The sequence below is a fragment of the Saccoglossus kowalevskii genome, chromosome 3, assembly GCF_978046115.1.
Source record: "Saccoglossus kowalevskii chromosome 3, keSacKowa6.1, whole genome shotgun sequence".
NCBI classification, from domain to species: Eukaryota; Metazoa; Hemichordata; class Enteropneusta; family Harrimaniidae; genus Saccoglossus; species Saccoglossus kowalevskii.
In genome coordinates, this window is record NC_140643.1 from 27,102,279 (window position 1) to 27,124,177 (window position 21,899).

At 36.7% G+C, this 21,899-nt stretch overlaps 2 protein-coding genes across 2 annotated transcripts; one reads left to right on the plus strand and one right to left on the minus strand.

Annotated features, from left to right (window-relative positions):
* Positions 1-354: 354 nt before the first annotated feature.
* On the plus strand, positions 355-13,451 carry LOC100368315 (calcium-activated chloride channel regulator 1-like). The gene is made up of 11 exons (XM_085497421.1): positions 355-523; positions 3,280-3,568; positions 6,780-7,045; positions 7,786-8,028; positions 8,284-8,508; positions 9,240-9,539; positions 9,714-9,944; positions 10,316-10,592; positions 11,454-11,621; positions 11,976-12,197; positions 12,306-13,451. The coding sequence occupies exons 1-11, from the start codon at positions 368-370 to the stop codon at positions 12,788-12,790; spliced, it is 2,862 nt and encodes a 953-aa protein (XP_085353547.1). The 5' UTR covers positions 355-367; the 3' UTR covers positions 12,791-13,451.
* LOC102808078 (calcium-activated chloride channel regulator 4A-like) lies at positions 13,372-21,680 on the minus strand. The gene is made up of 11 exons (XM_085497422.1): positions 21,504-21,680; positions 18,270-18,564; positions 17,750-18,033; positions 17,170-17,406; positions 16,775-16,999; positions 16,348-16,644; positions 15,587-15,832; positions 15,108-15,384; positions 14,456-14,632; positions 14,023-14,256; positions 13,372-13,853 (listed from the first exon to the last, which is right to left on the minus strand). Exons 1-11 carry the CDS (start codon positions 21,678-21,680, stop codon positions 13,372-13,374), a joined length of 2,931 nt encoding a protein of 976 aa, XP_085353548.1.
* Positions 21,681-21,899: the final 219 nt, after the last annotated feature.

Consider the following 21,899-nt stretch of genomic DNA (forward strand, 5'->3'; position numbering starts at 1 on the left):
GGGCTCTTGAGACTCGAAGGTCAATAGGTGAGTAACATAATAAGACTCAGTGTTTGTGACGTGGTGGTTGGACCACTAGAAACACTGGGGATTCCAAATCAGGTGACTTCGAAAAACAATCTGCAGTGAAAATTACAGTAACAACATATTGATAAAACATATACTCCATGAAGAAAATCAAACAAAATATTTAGCAATATAATCAGGTTAAACCAAATCTAGTTCAAAACAAACAACAATGAGCACAGTAGTTCACGCCCCCAGCTCCTAATGGTAAAACCGTTATTGTTTGCTTTGAAAGGGAACAAGGAAATAAACTATCTTAACCATATATGAACAAAAACAGCCAGACGCTGGGTTTCACAAGATGGTGCGTTACATGCCTTCCACGCTGCTTCTAATCGCCATATACTGTGTTCACGCACGTGAAAGCATTACAATTAGCGACAACGGTTATGACGGTATTGTGGTGGCGATACATGCTGATGTATCCGGAGTTGGGGATCTGATAGAGAATATAAAGGTGAGACATTGTATTGCTTGCGTTAAACGTCCTAGTGAACTCAGTTCACCACTAAAGTATTTTAAGAGTTGTATATTGCCTTAGGTTTAGTCAGTTATATTGATCGTTTGTAGTCCTTCTGTGAACTAACCGTATACATTTTGTGTCGTTGAATTAACAATATTGTCTACAGTGATCGGTATACAGTTATCAAAAAAAAATAAACAACGCACCCCACCGATTGTTTGAGACGATCTAGGTACTGAGAACGGACATTCGGTCTTGACAGTAGGAACACAAAAATTATTTTATATCCCGGAAGAGCTCTAATACGCACGCGAGATGATTCGTTCTAAATATCTGCATTTTGCAAGTGATCCGTAGTTTTAAATACATCAATATAACGTGGAGTAAAAACGTTATGTCCTTATCTATCAAAGGCAACATTTTACAGTAGAATAAAGAATTAAAATTGGCTGTTGCATACTTTTTCGCCGATCTGGAAAATGTGTTTAATTAGCTCTCATTCAACCAACAATGCAGATTTCCCAGTGGGAGTGAAACTATTCGAATCTGCCATTATAAAATAGGGGTGTTTTCAGCAAAAAACTAATAAGCCTGGAGTGCACACAACACACTGAATTTCGGAACAAATCTTGCATTACTTACAGCAGCAGAATACCACAGAAATATCAGACGAAACATGAAAACACTATATATTGCATTTCGGCCTGAACCCTCTCTATTGCAATTCCATAAATTACCCCCTATATGTGCATCCATTTTCCGCCTTGGTATCACCCACCCCTGAAAACAAACTTTTAATACCACGCTGAAGCGTTTGGTAATAAAGCTAACAAATGTATTTTAATATGTTGCTTTTGCTCTCATGCAATTTGCATTTTGAAGTTGTCAACTTAAGGTAGCGAGATTATTATTTGTGTTGAAAATTACGATTTTCACATTTATGTATTACTTGATGAAATGCACTATAAACTTTCATATGATAAATTCAACATAACATAGAATGTCATGTAAGTTGGTTAAAATGTAGATTTTCTGAAGGGAAGCAAGGCAGCCTCAGTAGTGTTTTCCAAAATCAACAATACAGGTTTAATCCGTGTGCCTATAAGTTTCAAAGACAAACTCAAGACAAGGCAATGTTAGGATGTGTTATCAGTAGCTATCTGACACACAATGAGTGTTTCCAAACATTTGAGTGGTTTGTTTCCGCCCCTGTTTATTTCACATATTAGTCATTTGCATATAAATGTGTCAGACACAAGGTCACACAGCCACTGAAAAAAATCATTGATTTTGGTGTTTTCATCTGCCGATTTTATCGAACTATAGCTATCCCATTGCTTTATTTTTTGGTTTCCAATAGCCTTACACATTTGTATGCATGTTAAAACAGACCTTGATGTGAAAACAAATCGCTTGTGCAGATAAACTAGCTTGAAAATCTTTGCTGTGACTTCATGGACGATTTCTAGGAGTTTATGTTTTTCAAAAAATAACGTATGCTTATTGTTGTCAGATTAACACCACATTTTCACAACTTTAAGGTGACAATGAGAGGAACAAAGAGGACAAACTATTTCATCGATTTTTTACCAACGTTTTGTGGTTTGAGCTGGGGGCAATGCGACTAAAACAGTAATTCAAATTTCAGCACACTACTTTTTAAAACGCGTTGCTTGAATAAAACTGACAAGACACATTCAATTTACTAGATTATTGAACAACTAGGAAAAGTGAAAAAAAAACTTCTTATCACCAGCATAAATGCGTAATTATTTTTTTACAGAAAAAGTATTTTTTTACCTTTGATTGAGTAAAACATCGTAGAATGCGGATACGGGCATGAAAAACACACTTTTGAAAAGCTTAATGTCTGGCGATTCTAAAAATATATACTTTCCTGGGTCTATTGTAATCATATAGTCACAATTAGAAGATGAAAACAAGTATGCAAATAATAGTCCCGCTACCTCAACCCAACTATTCTGTTATCAAGGATATCCTTACCCAGATGTGTTTATCTATACTTCTTTTCTATTTGTTAATGAACATATGCTTATAATTTTGGATCAAAAATACTATTCACATCTAATTATAGAAGCTCACATTATATATTTGTGTCCTGTATATCAATAAAATAAACGCGCATAGCCGAGATTCATAAATTCACATTCAAATAAAGTAGAGACGTTGCTATGGTCGTAATATATGTTGTTCCCAGCAGGCGAGGTAGATCGGAAATCAATTGTTATAAACACAACAATAGTATCAATCAATCCGCGTTCAGAAAGACGTGTTAATCAACTGATCTCCGCTATTGAAAACCACCACTAGAAAGCTACAATTATGTGTTTGTGCAATTTTGGAAAGAAAGAATTTTAACACAAACTCAAAATCTACAGCGCAACAAAGATATTGGCAAAAATGTGACATTACAAATTATCTAAATTTGGATAAATATCTTTGATTGTTGAAATTTACAATACTATAAATAATTGTACATTATGATCGCCATTTTCAACATTTATATATTTTTTATTATTAAATAATTTGTCATCAAAATGACAAACACACCCAATTGACTCATGAATCTCACCGCACCATCAAACCAATATTAGTTGTACTATCCGGTGATAATATCCTTACAAGGTGTGTGTGTGTGTAGCTGGCATCACATTGGTATCCATTTGTGATGAAAAATTGCTTCCTAAAACGACGTTCGTGTTTTGTTTTTATATGTTTTTGTTTTCTAGGATGTATTCACCAAAGCATCGGCATTTCTATATAGGGCAACGAATAATCGTGTTTATTTTCGAAATATAACTATACTGGTGCCAAAAGAATGGTCAGAATATATTGGGTATACAATGGCTACTACTGAGGCATACGAATCGGCTCATTTCCGAGTCGACAAAAATAGAACTGCCGGAGACAGGCCATATGCACACCAAGTCGGCTTTTGCGGAGAATCCGGTCAATATGTTCAAATGACTGACACGTTTTTTACTAATGTGTCGATTCCGAGTAATCTAGGACCTCCTGGTAAGATAATTGGATAGTTTTACATGTAGGTTGCTTAAACTTAGTTTATGCATTATTTATATTCGTAAAACATCTATTTGTGCTTTTAAAACTCACATTTGTGTTTGTAAAATCCCTGTTAGTATTCATAAAATTTCCATTTCTATTTGTAAAATCTCTATTTGTATTCGTGAACTTTCCATCTACTAAAAAATAGTCATTTGTGTTCGTAAAATCTCCATTTATATTAATTTGTAAACTATGCATTTGTATTCGGAAAACTACAATTTGTGTTTGTTAAACTGTACTTGTAATATCTCTCATTGTATGCGTGAAAACCATCATTTCTTTTTGTTTTGTACTTGTAAAATCACCATCCGTCACGTATTGGTAAAATATTGTATACGTACAATATTTGTATTCGTAAAACGACATGCTTGCGCAATTCGTGAGTGTGGAGAGCAGAGATTTTGCATGTATTAAAGAGCGGTTGTCGTCGTGCCACACATGCGCAAAATACGGGTCTCATAAATAAACAAAGATGGCGAGTTTGACTATTGAGCGGCCAAACGAATACAAACTTAGACGTTACCAAGCTTAAATTAGGTAATTTCTTTTGGTGAATTGAGGATGTCGATATAGTCATCGGTGATAATTAATCAAAACTCGTACTCGGGATTTCCTTAGAAGCGCGCATTGGAGTGAGAGGAAAATCGATCACCGCCCTTTAAAGATGGGAGAAGTTCACGGAGAGCTGACAATCTAAATAAATCAATAAGACTATTTCCATCGCTTTTACTATAATAATAATAAAGATACGAAATTCGACCACCGTGGAATTTAACACTTCCAGCGGGCTTGAATGGCCAGGCCTAATGTAATACAGGGTCAGCTTGGACCATTAAAGGCTATTTACATGCAGCTGCCTGGGCTGTCAGGTGTCAACGGATGACTCCTGTCGACGTATCTTGTTGGTGCATATTGTGATCCACTTCAGTTTCGTAAACGTATCATGTACCGAGTATTAAATATGAGTGTAAGTATTGATTTTACAAATAAATCTGCAATGCATTCACGAGAAGACATAATTCAACTGTTACATGATAGCAGGATATAAGATCTGAAGGCATTGCACAATAGGCATGTTTAGCTTAGAAATCCATGTTAAACACGATGACAATATAGGGAATTGTTAGAAAAGCCTTGTACGATAGTATTGTAATATAGGAAGCCGTCGTCACAATAGCACATAGTATAGGGAGTTATACCATGCACGCACAAGAACATATCGCGCAACACGATCGGAACTTCGGTCGGAAATCATTCTTGTGTAATAATCATTATAGCTTCATAGATCGTCTGGCCGATAGCGTACTCTGGAGAAGCCAACTCATTGACAATGGTCATTTTTTATTATTAAAATCATGAAGCTATCATGGCACCATAAAATATCATTATTTTGTGTGTTACATTTATGTATTTTGACGAATTTGTCCTAATATTTTTCAGAAAATCGCTGTTTTTAGAGCAATTCTATAGAGCACAATGTTAAAGACAAATTGCATTTTTTTACACTTTTTAAAACTCACAGCTTTGATCAACAAAAACTACCCCATCATTCACTAGTGCTAGTGACCATCTACTTTGTTTAAAGTCAATATCCTAATATTGCCCGGAAGTACAATTTATTGCAAAAAAAAATAATAAGTTCAAGATATTTGCATTTTTGAATAGACTTCTAACTTAATACACGAAATCAACACATCAGTATGTTCATTAAGAATAGAACTGTAGCTCCCTGGTTTCGCGTTAACACCACGACGAACGAAATAACCAATCGAAACCAAGCGAGCTATAGAACTGCAGCTATATGTTCATACGTCCAGTATTTCTTGATCATTTTCTTAAATGAATCGCTGTAGTATAGATAACGGGACTGTGTCGTAATGTTACGCGACCGCATGACTGCCTTCGTCAAGCGTAATGATCAATTTATAGGGTTTGCACCACAGCGTTTAGGTCCAGTCTGTACTACGACGATGTAGTGTACACTAACAGACGAAGCCTAAAATCTGTTGCGCCTGGACATTAGGAAATCAAAACACCGTGGCACGAAAGCACATTTACAGTGTCACTTTATTTGGCTTGGCAAAACACCCAATGCGAGTTGGCCCTTGCCACCATGTCGAAACCTTCAGGTTGAATCATCGCGTTGAATTCGAGTCAATGACGAAGAGCTCCCTCAGCGTTCACTTGTAGTATATTCAACGGATGTTTTACAAATAGAAATGTATATTTCTACCAAAATAGTGTCATCTATGTTCATTTTTATATACATGGCAATGGACGCCCTTTCAATCCAGTTTACACATACAAATACATGTGGATGATTCATGAATACAAATCGATCGAGTATAAATGAAAATTTCACAAAACTAAATGGTAAGTTTACAAATACAAAAGGAGATTTTACGAATACAAATATGGATTTTACAAATACAAATAGAGATTTTACAAATACAAGTGAAGGTTTTATGAATATAGATATGTCATTTATAAATCGGAATGTAAAATCTTGCACATAAATACGCTTAATGAATATTACACTTGGCCTACCATACTCGTTTGACTGCCGTGATATAAACCCAAAAGCAACTAGAAATTTCTGGATTAGAATCGCTGAATTACCTAGGCTATTATAAGCCATGAACGTCAAGAGGAATACACGTAAACCGTATTATGAACTCAAGCAAATATAGTTGTTTTAATATTATTCAAGGTTTATTGTATTGTTGAATTGTCCCAAACCCAAAGTAAAATTGGCATAAATGGACTGTGTAACAAGGAGATTGTTGAATGGTACCAAAAAAATCACTCCTCGTTCACAACACGATAGTTTGACGCCAAAGCTGACGAACAACTTGTATGTAAAAAGACTGAAAATATGTATATTCGCTGCCCAGCAGTATGAAACCCCGTAGTAAACACTAGATTAAATGTCGTTGGTCTGAATACCGAGAAATTCACAATTTAATTCATTTGCGCTGTGAACATTATTTTGTTCTTATGGGTTGCCTGTTGGACGATAAGTGCATCTATCGATTGTTCGGGCAAGATTGAAATTAACTTAACGCTGTGTTCTCTTCGTATTCACTTGATGTCATTATAGCATCAATTTATCTAAGACATTCAGTCTAAAATAATCATTGCCTTTATGTATCCTTTTATTTAGACAAAGTCGTAGTACATGAATGGGGACACTTACGTTGGGGATTATTTGATGAATACACAGTAGACGAAGACAAGAGCCATTTCTATTTAGACTCAAATGAACTTCGTCCTGTTGCCTGTCATTCCTTGATAAATGGGAGCGAGCCATGTAGTGAGAGAGGCGCAGATGGATTACCATTGCCCAACTGTACATTTCACCCAGATCCTACGCAACCCGTTGACTTACCGATCAAATCGTCTATTATGTTTGCACAGTGGATTACATCGGTAAGTCACAATCATGTTTCTGCATTCATTGCGACACTAACGATTAATATTCAGTCATTGCCAAGTAATTGCTAGTTTTTTATAGGACATACAACACGGGCGCATTGCAGATAAAATAGATAAACACAAAGATACAAATGATATAGCTATAAGCTCGATACGTCTTGTGTTCGCGTAATAGTCGAGGAAGTTGAAATTGTCTGAATAGTTTAATGACCCCTTAACCATGTATATAAGCTTTCATGATATTCAGGTGTTCATTGTTCTTGAGGATTAAATGAAAACATGAATTACATAAATTACATAGCTGCATAATTGACCAACTTGGGCATGTAGATTAGGTTTGGCCTACCAGACGCTACGCCACGACCAACAGAGTGAACTTGTCATAGAAAAAAACAATAGTGATAAATGTTTTGAATTGCGTGTACATCGTAATACATCATATATCGATGTTTTAATTAAACCCGCCTCTTCTATCCTATAACAGAAATAATGAAAACGATACCTTCTTGTGAATTAGATTCGCACATTCTAGTCATGCATTTCCTACAACTTGATGAAGTACCACACGAGTGTACTGATGTCATAATTATTCAAATATCAGCACATGTGTACGTCCTACATACATCAGCACAATTGCAAGGACATACCAAGTGATTATAGATTATATATAATGTATATGTGTTTGTAAATGACAAAATTGCTACATTCGATTGTTTGTAATTTATACTCTCCAGGTTGAAGAATTCTGTCATGGCAACCAGTCGGATCCGTCTGGTCAACACAACCGAATGGCCCCAAACAGACAGAATGATATTTGCGAAGGGAAGAGTGCATGGGAAGTCATGGCAGAGCATAGTGACTTTAAAAATGGTAACAACCCGGCTATAGTAATTGATGATACGTCCCCCAATTTTATCATCAAGCGAAGTGAAGTTCGAAGAGTTGTCTTGGTACTTGACACATCTGGCAGTATGGCTGTAAGTTTTAAAGCAACTATGTCAGACGAGTAATTAAGTTCTCAGATCACATTCTCAGGATCGCAGGTGCAATTTATATCAGTCAGTACGATAATTTACAACGATTCTGTCAACAGAACAATTCTCGAGTTGTTCTATGAGATATAGTCATAGAAAAATGTAAATTCACTTGCAAGGAACTACTTCTTGTGATGTGAACATATTGTGGCATTCATGTTTTCGAACTGATTTATTACTAACACCATATTACAACAGGGAAATCGCATTCAAAGACTGTATCAGACGGCAACGTATTTCATTGATACCAAGATCGAAGATGGTAGTTTTGTAGGAATTGTTGGTTTCTCATCTACTGCAGTTATTCTTGCTGGCATGACAGAAATAAAATATGGATTCCAGCGTTATGAAATTGCATCAAATGTCCCACAGGTGGCTAGTGGAACAACTAGTATTGGAGCTGGATTGGAACTTGCTCTTCAGGTAATATCAGTAGATGGTTAGTTTGTGCGCGGTTTCTGTATTGTCTAGAGCAAACCTGTTGGAATATTATATCGGTGTACACTGTTTGATTGCTCACACCGAGACTACTCGCAATAGTTCACAGATATAAACCAATTGTTTTAGTTAGAGTCGAATAAATTGCGTATATCAATTTACAGAAATGTCAGAGATGTCGGAGAACGTTTTCGTTTTCATTTCACTGAAATTCCATGTGACTAAGCACACGTTCGTACCATATGGCGATTGTCACTATAATGTAAACTTGGAGTCATTTTACAAACAAAAATCAAACTGTCAGAAGAATAATATATGACACACACGCGTGACTTACAACTACGACTACACAAGTGCCGAACTTGCGGTATTCATAGCGGTGTTCTCTGACTGCGTTCAACTGTTCTCTGAATGCAGTCGAAATGCATCTACGAAAAAATGTAGTGTGATGATAAATGGACGCATAAACTAGGTTACATAATAGAGAGTGGGCGATGTTAATTAATATACATGACAATGGACGCCCTTTCAATCCAGTTTACAGTGTCATATGTCCGACTGGTTTATATCTATTTGTCATTCAACCTTGTAACAATGTACAGTATAAAGCTTGTACGCGCATATTCATGAAAGCAACTATGCCCAGATTAAACAATGTAACAATGCGAATATCACAGTTACTCATATCATAAGTTTTATCTTCGTATTTTCACTAGGTATTAGAAAATGGCAATGTGGCTTCAGAAGGGGCATCATTCTTACTTATCACTGACGGTGTTGAAAATGCTGATCCATCTATCGCGAGTGTAATGCCAGATATCTACGACTCGGGTGTTCGTATAGACACGATTGCTTACACAGAATTTGCACAGTTTATACTTCGAAATTTATCAGATACTACAGGTGGTTTGTACGAATATGTACCAGACAATGATCATTCAACGGCTTTTATCGATTCATTAGCAGCAACCATTACTGACAATCCCTTGGGAAACTCAGATATCATACCAATCACAGTAAGTTTTTCATTGTAATTACCACCATTATATATATTAATAACACATACACCCACACAGTGTCAACAATGTGTAGTTTGGGAAGACAAAACTACGATACAATTTACTGCTAGTATATTAGTAATTACAATTTTATACTGGATAACAATAAAATGTCTCTATTCTTTATAATAGCTGGAATCAAATGTGATATCACTAACAACTAGTGAGATGACCTACGAAGATACACTTATCCTGGATTCAAGTCTAGGAAATCGAACTGTATTCTCGTTCATATTTCTGGAAACAGTTTTGGATGTTGCTCTTCTCTCTCCCACTGCAGTACGGATTGATAAATACTACATTGGGTATTCCGTCCATGAGGACCAACGTAGGGTCACTATCGAAATACAAGGCATAGCAGAGGTAATACATGTTTTCATACAATTGAAATTTAGGCTTCCTCAAAAGTCGAAAGTTAATGGGAGAATATGTTTATTCTGTTCAATTCTACAAATGTACATATGTGTGTCTACGTGCAGATTGTAATCAACAATGCAATGCAGCCATGTTCCAAGAACTAGAAATATACACGGGCACTTCCTCGACTACTGAACAAAAATGGCGGTGGTGGTGGTGGTTGGACGACGTCCGTAAAAATCTGGCCTACAATTATCTATACAACGCCATGGGATGTCTGTCGCTAAGTAACACAACGGATTATCACGGGCATCAAGTTCAATAGTGGCTAATCACAAAATAATGTTAATAAATCAGTGTGTTATTATACTTTACAGGCTGGCGTGTGGACGTATATTATTTATAATACCAATGGCACCTCAGACACTATAAAAATAATAGTAGAATCCCGAATGCAAAATGAAGATGACGAACCTATTCGAGTTTTAGGAAGATTGAGCAAAACTACACTGAGTTATGGCTTAGACCCCGAGCTAGTGCTCAGAGCGGAAGTGAGAAAAGGATATTCCCCTGTCGTTGGTGCCCAAGTCATTGGGATAGTTGATACACCAAACAATGGCAAAGAAGTCTTAACGTTATTAGACAATGGCGTAGGTAGGTAATGTGCGATTTACAACCAGTGCTGTACGTGCACGTGCGTCGTATACGCATGTGCTTGCGTTTGTCTTATTAACGTTTTGACTTGTTCCTAATTTTACACCTACCAAGTGATGAGCCACATTATTTTCATATTTTATATTAATATTTAATCGAATTTAAGTCGGGTTTGCGTAGCTTAGGTTCAGTAAAGAGGAAAGGTATGGTACAATTTATATTATTGTTAATATAATTGTACCATACCTACGCTCTTTACTAAAACTAAGCTTCGCAATCATTTCTATGTTAAGTCACAGGATATTCAACTTTTAAGTTAAATTGCATTGTAATTGAATTTAATTAAACTATGTAGAAACGCGTTTTAATTGAGTTAATATCGCAACTATATTAAAAGCTAATTCAACTATATTAAAATGAATCCAATATGTGTCGTTACAACGATGGTAAGACGTGTATGCTTGAGTGATTATATAAAGGAAAATATCAAAATTAAAAAAAAAATCGATGTTAATGGGTGATAGTGGTTGTGCCACGCATGTGCGAGATCTATGTCTCATATAAAAAAAAGATGGCGACTTTGACTACGCAGATCAACGAGTACAAACGGGGACGTTACTAAGCTTTAATAAGGTATGTTTAGGTAATTGGAAGGTGTCGACGGAGTTACCGGTCTTAATCAGTGCAAGTCGCGCCCAGGTCAAACTTCATATTTGTGATTTCCATTAGAAGAGCGCATTGGATTATGGGAAAATTAATGTTTCTCAACACAAATTTCGCACATGCGCAGCGCGACGACGGATGCCTTTTAAAATATAATAACGTGGACAATAACGTATGTTATACACTATGTCCATACAGGCGGTGATATTATAGCAAATGACGGCGTGTATTCAGCATACTTTCTGGACTACACACCATGCAGTGGAACATGCAGATATGGAGTGAAAATCAATGTCAGAAATACAGATGGCACTGCAATGATTAAATCATATGAAACTTTGAATGGAGCATTACCTATGAATCCAAGTAAGCAATTTCTTTAAAGTTCACAAAATAATTATGTAAATATTGTGTAAAAAAAGGAAATACGAATAAATGACATATTTGTACCTGATCGAAAGAATTGGATAGCCATGGTAACTCAAACTCATTTTTTAGTACATTCGTTGCCACACCAGTACTTACCTATCTAGAATATACACCAACCCATTATCTTATCAAACAACCTAGCACATTGATAATTATGTTGTTTCTTCATATTTTTATGTTAATTCAGTCAGGTAACAGTCGCATCCTACAGCACTATAGAAATCGGATTATATTAATTTTGAGGTTAGGATTCATGCATCGTTTTATTATATAATTAATTTCAATGACTAGATATTCGAAGAACTTCGAAACTGGTAACTGCTGATTTGTTTACAAGAACTACTTCAGGTGGTGCATTTGACGTGGAGGGAGGGCCTCCATCTGGCACAGCCCCAAAAGATATATATCCACCGTCCCGTATAACAGATCTGAAGATTGAAGAGCAATCATATGACAATGGTACTATCAGATTGGCATGGACAGCTGTAGGCGATGACTACGATAGAGGAAGGGGTAGGCAACCACACCATTCACCAGTTCTAAGTTACCATAGTAGAAATAAATGTTCATTTTTTATGTTGGTATTACAATCCCTAAATGAAGTTGTCTTTCTATTTTCAGTTGACAGTTATGACTTGAGAAGATCTACAGGTGTTGATGAACTATACGATAATTTTGACAACGCTAGCCAGGTGACAAACGACGATCTTCTTGTGGGAAATCTATCGTCTCCACAGGTAGCCAGATCTCGTGAATCAATCGTGGTTATAATGGATGCAACACATAATAACCGAACCCACGCTTTCTCTGTTAGAGCCATCGACACAGCTGGTAACCAAGGGAAACCGTCTAATGTTGTATTCACCACATTCGTGTATGTACCACCAGTAACAAGCACAGTAGCATCAACCTCAGAGTCGGATGTCCTGTGGCCAAATACTACACTGACTACTCCCAGACAGAACGTCACTAAAAGTAAATTGACAACTACTGCACTAATACTAATTATCGTCGTTTCTTCCATCGTTGTTATTGCTCTGCTTTGTGCAATTATATGTTGCATGCAAAAACGACACACTAAAGGGAGATTTGATTTGCCAATATAGAACAATAAAACAATAACAGACTGACAGACACACATACCATAGACTGAATGGTTACGAATGTTAATTCCGATATGATTTATGTTGTGAAGAATGGTGTGTGTGTGTTTTTTTTTTTGCTACATACACTAACTGTCTAATGAATAATAATGTTAATATGTCAAGCTATAATTTGGTTAACCAACACCGTATCGAATTGTTTTGCTTTACACTGAACTGTATTTTTGTTGGCAATCGTTGAATATGCACAATTCAACTCAATACACTATATTGTATTCTGAACATTTATGACTGTCACTTACAAGTACATTATATATGTGTACACTTGTTCTGCGCTAAGTTATTATTTTTCTTCTATGAACGTAAAATCCCAAGTGTAATTGTAAACACGATACATTTTCAAATGAAAAATAATCTATTCATATTACCTCTATAACATAAAATTGTCGAGTTTTCTGGTTTTGTCAAGTTTTCATATTACTGAATATAGTCTTTCGATGGGGTGAATAGTGCAGGGGGTACGATAAACTAGACAAGTCACTGCACAGACAGAATATGACAAAGATTGAGACCAACTAAATTGGTTACACTATGGGATGAATAGATCGGGATGTGTGAATAAATTCATTCGATATCTCCACATCGATGTCACTTTGTAATGAAATTACTTCGTCTTTTCCCTTCTTGCTAAGTGAGAAAGCGACAAAGCCAATAATCATTATGATTATCGCTGCACAGATAAGACATACGAGGACAATGAGCCACATTTCAAGTGTAGAATCTTCTATTGTCTCTCCACCCGCAGCCATGGTAGCAGAAATCGATGCTATGACTGATATATCACCGTGATTGGCTGCCTCGTCTATGGCCACAATTGCGAAGTAGTACGTCATGTTTCTGTTCGTAGTAGTCGGTATTGACACAGTGACGGACTCCTGGGAACCTGCTGTATGCGGCGATAACAGTGTGCCTTCTATTAGATCAGAGTCGTGTATACGTAGACATTGGGAGAAATTTGATTTTAGCTCAAAGAATGTTGTACTGGTACGAAGGTCATAAGATGTTGCTGTGGAAAAAAAACACGCGTTTTAGAATATCGGTAATTGAAATTAGTTGTGGAGTTTCGGACGCGAATTTCAATTCGTTAATACGAAGAATAGAATAAGAAGTGCCAACAATAATTTTCAAAATCAAAAATTAAAAAAAAAATGTCTATGAACAGTAAATTACAATACCAGTTCCCTGATCAAAGTCATCGCCACTCGCCGTCCATCCCAATTGCACACAGTCTGCATATGCAAAATTTGTAATTTTCAAATCTGTAATTCTAGAAGGAGGATAGAGATCTGTGTTCATGTGTTCTTCGCCAATTTCAATAGTGTCATCAAGTTGTATTACTCCGCCAGTGGCAGTGCGATCAAACTCTCCAATGGGCGTTGGTTCTTGGCCAAAACTAGACGGTATCGCACCTGCAATAAATGTATAGCGTATCCGGTAGATAAAAAATGGACCATAATATAAAGGAAGAAGTACACATTCTAGCTTCATCGCACACATTTTAGAGCCTCCTTTATGAATGACATAGTTTCGATGATTGTCATGAACTTCACTTTGCATTAAATTTAAAGCATCCATGATACATATGGAATATAAACAACATAATCTTACTGTAGTTGGTGGGAAGAGCTCCGCTTCCCATTACGTATTCCTGGATACCGGCGGTACCATAATCGTCATTAGCCTCAACTTTCACTGTGTATCTACATATATTGATACAGTCGTCTGTTTTTACAAAGTCCAAGAAATATGCAGAATACACGCCGTCTTCTTTGGTTACATCAGCGCCTGTGAGAAAGGATAAACGTGACTGAATAAAGACCGGTCTGAAGTAAAACACAGTATACCCGAAGAAGGGGATTTACCAGTCCTAGAGCACAAATAACGCCAACGACTGACAAACAATCAATAAAACAAAAACACAAAACAAATGATTGACAAGCAATTAACTAGTACAAAACAACTGACAATGTATTGGTCAAATCACTGAGTGATATATATATACACATACCTCAAGGCATATTGTCACAAAATAAAGCTAGGTGATTGAAAGGGAGAGAGCAAACTAGATATGGTAGAATACGAGTCACTGGGTATCCAAACGTATGTCTCCTATTAATGCCGTATTAATTGTAATAATTATAGACGTTCGCTCACAAATTAAACGTAAGTATATTGTATTTTGACATTTCTACCAATAGTAAGCGAAAGTTCTAATCGCGATCATTCGTACGCTGCTTTTCTACTTTTAACTTTACCATACCTCCCCCATTATCCAGTAGTTGTAGTCTCACATCAGCATTGTTGTCCGGTCGTTCAACTGTAGCTACCACATTGGCATTGATGACTGCCGAGTGACCTCTTCGTAGTTCAGCATATACAACTGTCTGAGGCGGCGTTGTATCAATCAATGCTGAACCCACGCTTGATGTTAATTTCATTGGGCCCATTTCGTTATCACCAGACCTTGATTCGATAGAAATTTCAATTAACCTAGAACTTTGATCACCATTTCTAATTATATATGCCCAAGAACCAACCTGAAATAAATAAATACGAATAGTTACATGTATAACACAACATTGCAGTACGTGGCAGACAGGTGAGTTGGTACAGACATTAGAAGAATACAAACATGTCATAAATATTTTTTTGTAATCCAACATAGGTATTTCTGGATAATATCTTATGAATAGAATATGAACATGCTTCTAATAGGAAGGATCAGGTAACCTGTCTAACCTCTGATTGTCCCTCAAGATGTATTGTAGTCGTCTTTGTTCTCTTATCATAGCTGTATTCTGGAGAGTCTTCATTGATAACCACACCTCCTGATGGAGACGTCAGATCTACTGTTACAGAACTGTCTGGTGTACTGAACTCTCGGATGAAAAAGAAGAACTTGCTGTCCGAACCCAGGGTTGAATCAATGTAAACAGTTCTCTCTATTGTACCTGCAGCTGGTATGGATTCCACTTTACTGACCAACTGACGTATGTAACAAATTAAATATAATGTATTAGATCATGCGTGTTTGCTTCCAGATGGTCAGGTTCATGATTTGATCTTCTTTTTCATGATTGCCGAAATGCATTGCATTCATCTCATTACTAGTATACAAACATTGGTTATCGAACTTAGCAGTAAGACTCATTATTCAATTTAAGGTCAATAACTATTTTTCCTGCATTTTGTGCGGCAAGGCAGGAATTCCTCTTCAACTGTGGCGACGCCTCCCCCAAAGATTTTTCGAGGGGACGACTGCACCCTTTGCCCCCCCCCCCGTACCACCGCCACTGATAAATACTCTTGAATGCACAATCGATTGGAAACAACCAAAAAACATCAACAAGAAATTTATTCTCGTCCAAATCGCTGATCTAAACATATGTATGGTGTAGAGACCACCTGACCATGGGTTACCTTCGCGATATAGACATTATTTCTAATCTTTATGACGCATGCAACTACTAGTTGTACTAAAGTCTAAAAAGTTGGCTCACCTGGACCGGGGCTCCATAGCTATTTAGTTCTCTGTCAATAACACAGGTAGTGAATCCGTCGTGCAGTGCCGTCGATGTTGGTGACTCAGAGTAGTAATTTGACTTTCCACCTGTCGCTGTTGAAAGGGAGGTAAGTTGGAAATCCGCCTGCTCGCTAAAAGCTAATGTATCTACAATAGTTTGACTTTCCGTGACGTTGTACATTACATCATTAAGATAAGGTTCTATGTTTTCCTCGCCATCTGAGATGATAAATAATATACCACCTTCTGTGCCTTCTGTGCTATTTTCCAATACCTGAAATACGAGCAGAGCAATATTGTTACAAAAATCGTTAACGTTTATCGTTATTACTTTCTGTTAAGGTATTTTCTTTTACTAATATCTTCAATCTTGTAAAATACATGTCGTCTGCTGATCGAAATACCTGAATTCCTTCCAGTATACCACATCCAATACAAGTATTGCCATTAGCCCGCACAGGAAGCAATGCAATCAGATCTTCTCTCACTTGATCGTTTGTTATTTGCGTCAAAGATGATGTAGTCCTTGACGATGTACTGAATTCCACCAAACCCAACCAACTACCCAGGGGTAAGGTGTGACGGATATACCTAGTAGCTGCCTGCACCAACATATTCAGTCTGTCATTCTATATAAATTAATAAAATAACTCATGTTACTATTTTTCCCCATATTCCCATTCCGATTAGGGTTCAGAATTAAACACTGCAGAAGCAAATAAACTATGTTCTTAGGGGAAAAACTGTGATCGATTTTTATGATTCCATCGTGTGTAAATGTATAATATAATAAACCTACTAGGAACATGCTGCCAGACACATCCATGATCAACACCGTTCGTCTGTCACGTGCTTTTACGATTGTAAATATTGGCAACGTGTCAGCACCACCCAGTGGTGTATTATCAGCAAAGTCGGTATGATCGTTCATGACTGCCCAGTTACTTCTATGGCCACATTGTTTATTCTGTTGATTGTTGGCTAGTTGGTTGTGTATGGCATCTGGGTCTCCATCATCGTCACAAAAATCAGTAATCTTTAAATTAAAACAAAAAATAAGTATAAGTTTATACTTCTTCAGGTAATCGATTGGTAACTATTATGTGGCAAACTGCCTTTCGTAATATACACCTTGTTTCATTATATAATGATTTTTTGACAAAATGAATATTATGACAGTTATTTCGCTTGAGAATGTTGTTAGATATTACAACCATAAAAACATGAGATATCATGTAATACATTATTTTAAGTAATTTAAATACTGTTAAGTAAGTCAATCACCAAGTCAGTCAGTCAGTCAGTCAGTCAGTCAGTCTAGCTAACGAATATATATGGTCGCTCGATTTGTCCATTTGTAAATTATTTTTATTCCTCACCCCATCAAGGTAATTTGCGTACAGATACGATGCCGTTGCAGGGTTGCCATCTAGGTGTGGGTAAAACGTACATGTTGGTCCAGGCAGCAAACCCGAATCAGAATCTGTGTTACATTTCTTCCATCCATCGGCGCTATCTAGTGATTCGCCGGTAACAGATTTCGAACACCGAGTCGGTTGTGTTCGGCCCTCTTCGTCAAAATAAAAGTTTTCTTCTGGAGATGACGGATACTCGTCAAATAGACCCCATCTAAGGTGTCCCCATTCGTGAACGATAACTTTACCTGCAAGTTGTAATAGATTACAATAGGTGAGTTTTGCTATAACATATTTGACATACAATGAACGTTATGTGTATGTAATTTAGTAGGCCACTGATCACGTTGCCCATAAAGAAACAAAATATTCATGATCTCACGTGATATGATATATTTTTTCAAGTATGTAAATGCTGAATAGTGCAATCGTCGATTGTACTATGAGAGAACTATTCTTTCACACTACCATACTATATTCATACCCGAGTCTCCCCACAAGTATGTACTGAAATCGACATCAGTGATCCACCTTGGTGTGATATGGATATACTCTCCAGGCTTTCCACAGGGAAGAGTTTGTTTAGTGTAGGGATTGTGCGCCCATTGGGGATTCTCCTCGTCCACTAATACATTTGCAATATCGTACGTCTCCCACGTAGCACGTTGGTAAGATGGGTCGTCACTCCAAGTTTCTGGAACGAGGATGGTGACGTCGTGGAAATATGCGTAGTGACGGCTAGCTTCATATAAGTACTGCGAGGCATCTGTGAAAATAACCTGTGAACAATAATTTGAAAAAAAATAACTAAAATGTTATAGAATGTACATTTTTCTAATTAAGTCATTTAGGCCACGATTTATTCATGATATTACGCACTGCCATTAGCCTCTGGAGGCACCATTTGTTCACTTTGTGGCACTAGTATGATGACATCCGGGTTGACAACCACAGAAAATAAGATAAAACATCTATAAACGTGATGATGATGAATGATATGATGTGATATAAAAAAAAGGGATGAACACAAATAGAATAAAATAATATGGCCCAGAAATCCGTAGACATTCTGAGAAGTAGACATCCTTACTGTTACGTGTCTCAAACGTAATTCCAAACAACAATGGTAACAACCATGACCTCCCCCTCCAATAGGTCAAATGTTATACAACTAAAACATTAAAATCATGTGATCCTGTGTTATACAATTCATTGTACGTTTCTTGACAGTTACAATTATAGTTTTTAACGGTCAAGTTCACACCGGTTAATATGAGATGTGTGGCGGGAATTAAATATGTCCAAATTTATCTCAGATAGTGGTCCATTTCCTCTTACTGTTTCGATCATTATTCTATGTGCCTACTTGTCCAGAGTAGGGAGTCAAGATTTGGTTTAGCAAATAACTACGCGCTTACACTCTTAAATCGTTATATTGACATAGTATTCACACCTTTATGCCCCTGTTCAGTCCATGGTAGTCAACTAGTAAAAAAGGCATTGTTTACCAGTATCATGAGTTCTCATGTGAACGGACGAAGGAAGTCATGTGGTTACGTAATGACGCAAAACAACTGACAACATTAGGAGCTGAAATGAAAATTACTGTGAATGTGTGCGTTAGCATACGAGGTCTTTCTAGGGGCGGATTCTGTGATATGTTCATTTCTGAACTAAAGTTGACACTAGTACTTTTATTGAAAGCCTACTTTGCTACACAATAACCGACTTCTGAATAAATAGTATCGATGGCAAAGGGCAACAACCTGTCGTGTTACCTCGTCAGATACATTCCGCTGTTGTCCTTGTTGATATTGGAATACGACATCTCTGTTGCCAGGCTGTTTTAAGTGTAATGGCATGTTACTATAGTATGATTAAGACTATTAGATGGGTACTTGATAGTCAGTGTATAATGCCTATATATAGTGTAACTATGCATGATTTGTTTTAGAACAACACATAGTATATATATATATATCGATAATTTTAATATAAAAAGGTACATTTTTCTTAGTAATAGTGACACCTGTTGTTTAGTATGATGAATCCCCACGGTTGGATACAGGAGCATAGAAGTTTATAATTAAAATTGTTTTCCATAAGAAACATGAAACCATCATAAATGGCCTTATAATCAGCCTTTTACTTCATAGTGGGGTGGGTGGAGTAAACCTGTGATTATTTTTATTACTTTCTGACCATCTCGTTTGCCATTTACCATGTCCATATAAACAAAACCAATATCAGATGTGACTACTAGTTTCGAGCTGTGGCACTTGGAAATGAGTGTTGTGACATGTGGCAAATGTCCAACTGTCTTGTGTAATAAATTTCAACTAGAAACAGGTAAACCAGTATACCTGTATGTACGAAGCCAGTCAATGTCATTCAAGCCAAAGAAACTGCATCTATTTATATAAATAAACTGGCACATTAAATGTGACAATTGCCCTACTGTCTGTGATAAATATACCACACCAGCTACATAGCGCCCGACGAGGAGCTGGGTAGGTAGTAAAGAAAAACATTGACTGAAGTCTTGCAAAGAACTGAATTGTTGTCAATAGCAACAAACATACAGGGAAAGTCAAAGACAGTGAAAAAAACAAAAACAGGCTTATAAATACTAACTTTCTAGGATCTTTTTTGACTCCAAGTAATTCAGAGCAGAACGAGATGATGGTGCAACCATTATTTTATAGGGGACAACGGCTCATAAATTGAGGGGAGTTAACACCCATGATTTTAAAATGCCTTGATCAATAAGAGTCTAAGTTACAGGGAACATTATATTGATTTTTCAGTTGACCAATAAATGCATTTGACAGGAAAATATAAAAATTCTACCACAACAGCAATTAAAACAGCTTGCTGCATTATAAGTATCACTTCCCTGTCAAATTAGTGGTTCATGCTTATTTGAATCTGAACATATTTGAACTTATTTGAACATAACAGGACAATTCTATCGCACCTTGCTAGGCTCGAACTTCCATCCAATCAGAGCATTCCAAATAAACATGATTTCCCACAAATACTAGAGGGCACTCTGACCAAAAAAATGACATTATCTAAATAAAAAGAACTCACATATATTTATATATATATATATATAGACAAGAAGCTAAAGTATATTGCGCAATCCATACTTTTTGTGAATAGGTCATATGAATACCTGGTGTTATGTTGTCGTTTACTGTGATTTGCAGATTCGGCTCACGTATGTCCATCTAGTCACTATGAGGACGCGTTCTATTGCGTAGGCTTATTAGTCAAAATGATTGCTTGATATATGTATGGCCTATGTTTCTGAACAAATTGAATATTAAATCGGACAAACATTAAAAACGATATCTTGCTATATATGGCGTGAGTTCCTGGACAATTAGAGTCATATCCATACTACAGCAATCCAACAGGAACTACTTGTGTATTACTCAGATTGAATGTGGCATTTACGACAGGATGAAAATAGTCGTTAATATTTACTCACAACAAAACACATGTAAGGCATCTTTCGAATCAATTGAACATTCCTTAGTGATATATATTATCGGTTTACTCGTGTGTTGAGTACGTATTGTCTCGATCACTGATCCACAAACAATGATTCGTTCCGGATTATTGTAACTTTCCGATTTTGTTATACTCGGTAAACGACAGCGACTAGTGTTTTCCACCTACTGACAATAGGATATCAAAATTGCGTACTTACTTGAAGCCGGTTTAGAATTTCTAAATTTTCCGGTACCTGTTCGTGGATGGCTATCAACACACCAGTGTATCCATTATTTATCAACGTTATCGGCGTGCGTGTAGTGATTCCAAATACCGCTCTACATAGTGAAATATACAACAGTATATGTCCCAGCAGTTTGCGACGTTCAGCCATGACGGTGACTTTATAGTATGATAATTGTATTAAGCAGTTATCTGACTGGGTGCGCCTGTCATACGCCAAATTTCAACAATGTTGCCATAGTGTTGTGATCACAGACTGATATGCCGCATACATCAGTGGCTATCAATCCCATTATCAGTAAACCACAAGGGCCACGCCAGCGACAAATGATTCCTCGTCGGTAAGTGATAACATAACAAAGAAAGAATA